General features: G+C 24.6%; 1 protein-coding gene across 1 annotated transcript; it reads left to right on the top strand.

The window, feature by feature from the left end:
* Window positions 1–2667: 2667 nt before the first annotated feature.
* LOC124920428 (glucan endo-1,3-beta-glucosidase 14-like) lies at window positions 2668–3900 on the top strand. Its single transcript, XM_047460921.1, has one exon. It carries the CDS (start codon window positions 2668–2670, stop codon window positions 3898–3900), a length of 1233 nt encoding a protein of 410 aa, XP_047316877.1.
* The last annotated feature ends 1165 nt before the right edge of the window (window positions 3901–5065 follow it).

Here is a 5065-nt window from a genome sequence, read left to right as displayed (position 1 = left end):
CTTCGTATATCATTAAATAAAAAATAATTGTGTCTTGTTTTTGTAATATTATCTAAAGATGGATTAAAAATTATATTTATTAATTCATTTCTCACTTACAAAGTATAATCTAATTCCAATCACTTTTTTAATTTAATGATGATTTTTATTGTAATGGTGAAATGATAAAATTTTAGTTTTTTTTAAACAAAGTTTATCCCAAATTAATTGATTGTGATTTTCTAAATTGATTGTAATTTAAATGGACTTAAGGACATTGATTAATTTAAATTAAGTTCATTTTATAAATTTTATCTAAAATAATTATTTCAATTTATCACATATTAAACTTAAACAAAAGTTGGTTTGATTTAACTGATTCCAAAAAGTTTATAATCTATATTTTATCCACACTTGCAATGATTATTTATAAATCTATCTATATTTGTTTGTCGCTTGCAATGATTGCGTATAAAATATTTTCTATTGTAGTTCACAATGATTATTTGTAAATCTTAATTTTATCGTTTAGTTGTCGTAGTCAATTACATGTATTAGTGTTACCCATCTTTCATAGAATTTGTGACGATTATGTCTCGTTCTAACTTGTAGCGTTTTTATTAAGAATTAAAATTTTAATTTCTTAAAAATGAGTCTTCACGTTTGAACTAATCTTTAATAAGTTATACTTTAGATTTGATTAAAAATTATCATTGTAAAATAATGATTATTACATAAATTATTTTAGTCTAAAATTAGTTTAGTTGTAAATTTTGAAAAATATTTTTTATTTAAGTTAATCTAAGATTTTAAATTTTGTAAACAACATTCTTTTCAATTTAACTATACAATTCAAGTGGATTAAATTAAATAGAAGAAGATGAATTTAAAGATTTAATGTTGTAACATAATTTATCTATATAACTAATAAAAGTTTGACCACTCATAACTTTTTTTTTTTAAATCTTAGTAAGATTTTAATGTCTAGTATAACAGTCATATTTAATATGTTTTTTATATTAAAAGTCAGTTTTTTACTTTTACACTATCATGTATTAAATGCAATATTCAAGGCATTTCTTAAATTTCTCCTTCAAATTTTATCTTTATCAATTTATATATTTTGGGATAACATATATAATTTTGTTCTTTCTTACTAAAAAAATTTTGTTTATTCATTTGTTATTAAATGAGTTTTTATTTTTACATTATTGGTACAAGCAAAAACATAATCATCTAATCAAATACTACTGTTGTGTCTTGGACTAATTCATTTTTTTTTTTGTTAGTTAATTATAATTTTGACAAACATAATAATAAAATAATAAGTATATAATATATTTTTGTCCCATAACTTAAATAAAAATACATATCTAAACAGAATGTTATATATCTTAAACATATATATAATACTTAATTAATACTGCTTTCTTGTTCTAAAACATATTTAATTTTATATACTTCCAAAAATTAAATCTTACAGTTCTTATTTTTGAAAATAAATATTAAAGTTTATTTAAATAAAAGAATATATTGTTCAATGTTTTTGTTTTTCTATTTTCAAATATATTATTTATATCTAAATGATCTTATTAATAACATTATTTTTCATCAATTAACTTAATTATTATCACCATAATTTAATTTAAAACTTTCAAATCTTATTATTATTATTATTATTATTATTATATATATATATATAAAAAGTGTGAGTCATAAAATGAAAATGAAAGTTAATTAAGGGGTAGGTGGGTACGGCGTTGACAAAATATATATTAATATTAAGTTTAAGATTAAACTTAATTTTAAAAATTAAAACTAATTTTAAATTAATTATATTTAAATAATATTAATTTTATCTAAAATATTTATATATATATATATATAATATTATATATATTATAATATTATAAATATATGGAATTCATGCTAATTTATAGTAATAAATTTAATATAATAATAATATTATCATGATATTTAATATTTTGAATTAAAAGATATGTTTTAAAATTTATATGAGAGAATCTTTTAACTTCATAAACTTGTTAGCGTTAATATTAATTTGTGACTAATTAATTAAAGAATATATAAACTCATTAACTTCTGGACCAAAATAAACATGTATTGTTATGGTAAAATAATAACTCAAAAATAATTTATAGGTTAGCAATGAGTCCCATAATTCATCAATATTAATATAAACATTATAAATAAATTTTTTTATTAAAAATATATAATAATATATTTATTCGAGCATTTCATCAAATATATTGAAAAAAGCAAAAATATTGATTTTATATGTTTAAAATCAATAAAGTAACAAAATTTTATCTAATAATTATAATTTATAGATATTAATCTAAACTTATAAGAAAATTGATATAAAAATAATATAATAATAATATTTATTATTATTATAAAAATATATTTAATATTTGGTCAGAAAATTGAAATAAAAATAGTATTATAATAATATCGTTGTGAAGATATTTAATATCTTACCAATATACTATTCCATATATAACCTAACAATATATTTGAAAAAATAATTAATTAATATAGAAATAAACGAGAAACCTAACTTCCTAACGTTTTCTTATATAAACTTACGAGGGAGGAGTTTTATAAAACAGAGCATCTGTCCGAAACCAGAGAACGACCAAGGAAGAAGAAGGCCTACAGCCTACAATGACTTCTTTCAACTTCTCTCCCCTTCTTTTTCTTCTCTCTCTTTTGGGTTCTTCTCTTCTTATTCCAATCAGGTCTATTGGCGTCGGAATAAACTACGGTCAGATCGCAGACAATCTTCCGTCTCATGACCGTGTAGCTGTGCTTCTTAAAAGTCTGAACATCACAAGAGTGAAGCTCTATGATGCCGATCCTAACGTATTGCGTGCGTTTGCAAACTCGGATGTTGAATTCGTTCTCGGACTTGGAGGTGAACAACTTCAGAATATGGCTGATTTGGGGAAAGCTCAAGATTGGATTCAACAGAATGTTGTACCGTTCATATCACAAACAAAGATCACCAGCATTATAGTTGGCAATGAAGTATTAGCTGGTAATGATGAACAGGCAATAACTTATCTCTATCCAGCTATGCAAACTGTTTATAATGCCCTAGTTAATCTCGGTCTTAGCAAACAAGTTTACGTCACAACTGCACATTCTCTAGCCATCTTAGCCAATTCATTCCCTCCTTCCTCCGGTAGTTTCAAGCCAGATCTTGCTCAATATCTTCAACCAATTCTCAACTTTCATGCACAAGTTAAATCCCCTTTTCTAATTAATGTATACCCATATTTTGCTTATAAAGATAGTCCTAGTCAAATTCCACTTAATTATGTCCTCTTCGAACCCAATTCGGGATTTGTTGATCCTGTAACTAATCTGCATTATGATAACATGTTGTTTGCACAAATTGATGCTGTTTATTCCGCAATTCGAGCAATGGGTCATACTGATGTTCAAGTTAAGATTTCTGAAACTGGCTGGCCTTCTAAAGGTGATCAGAATGAGGTTGGAGCTTCTGTTGAGAATGCAGGAATTTATAATGCCAATTTGCTGAAACGAATTCAGGAGAATCAAGCTACTCCAGCTAACCCATCAATTCCAATTGATGTATATGTATTCGCTCTCTTTAATGAGAATCTCAAACCTGGTCCGACATCAGAGAGGAATTATGGTTTGTATTATCCAGATGGTAGACCTGTTTATGATGTTGGATTGCAGGGAATTCTACCACCTTCCATATCTTCATCTTCTGGTATTTATGTAAGTAGTATAATCAATTTTATTACTCTTATATTTATAGCTCATAATTTTACTAATTCCGTTTATTTTTACTGTCTTAAATTAAACTTGCAGGCACTACCAATTTTAATAGTTTCCATGGTGCAATGGATAATTATGTTTGCTTAACTAATCAGATATCATAGAGGTAAGAAATTGAAATCATACTTTTTTTTCTGTACATTTTTTAGAAATAAAAATAGTTTACACAATAGTGATTTGGAAGAAAATTAAAGTCACAGGTATTATGGGTAATGCGAATGGTCATACATTCATACATTCCGACTTATTATTATTTTATTCAATAAGAATGTGTTTTTTCATTAATTAAAATAATTGTTTGGCAAACCTTAGATGGAAAAGTCTATAATTGCATCTTTCAGATGGAGATAATGGACTTTGAAAAATTGAATAAAAAAACAATTCTAACTTATCTTGTACTACACACAAGTCCAGATTGTCTTCTAACAAGAATTAGAAGCCATACGCGTAAATATTTTTGTATTTATTTGCTACCAGGAAGAAACCTATAGCTATATATATATAAAGAAAAATATCACTTTTCTTGTTTCCAATTTTTTTTTTTTTTTTTGGTTTCACACATGCATAAATTTCAGTGGTTGATTAATAAATAATAAATATTATGCTTTATTCTTAAATGGGTCCCCTTTTGATTAATTTAAGAAACGATCCATGTTCCCATTACAGAAAGTTTTTATGGCATTTACAGAGAAGATGTAACAAAGGATTGTGGTTGATCCCAAATTAAATTCAAATTAAAACAATATTTTTAATTAAATTCAAATTATGTTTTGATGGGATTCCAATAATGACATTCTAGCTACCATTGATTACCATCAAATTAAATCATATTTTAAAAAGTGTTATGTCATTTTCAATGTTAGAAACTAGAAATTAGGATTGTTTATTTGACTAATGATAAGCGAGTTAGTTAGTTATTTTTATTGAATGTGGTGGATGAATAATTAATAATCATGAATCTCCTTGTCACCTATTCTAGTTTCAATTGTTTATTTAATTTGGTTTTGGTTTTGGTTTTGATCTAGGGATTGGATCAAGTTAACTTTTATTTAAGGTTAATGGTTGTGGTTTCGTTTTCTTATGTTTAATAAAGATATCGATTGATCATATGAAGACCTAATTTGTTTTTATTGTTTGTATGTTAGGTTGGATTGATATTGAGTATTGACTAATAATATATCTATTATTCTTGCAGGATATTTAGAAAGTAGATAGTGCGGGTTCATCATATTATATAGTGACAAATTAGGAG

Source organism: Impatiens glandulifera, chromosome 1, assembly GCF_907164915.1.
Source record: "Impatiens glandulifera chromosome 1, dImpGla2.1, whole genome shotgun sequence".
Lineage (NCBI taxonomy): Eukaryota > Viridiplantae > Streptophyta > Magnoliopsida > Ericales > Balsaminaceae > Impatiens > Impatiens glandulifera.
Note: the sequence above shows the minus strand (reverse complement) of the source record. Positions and strands in the feature narration are given on the sequence as shown.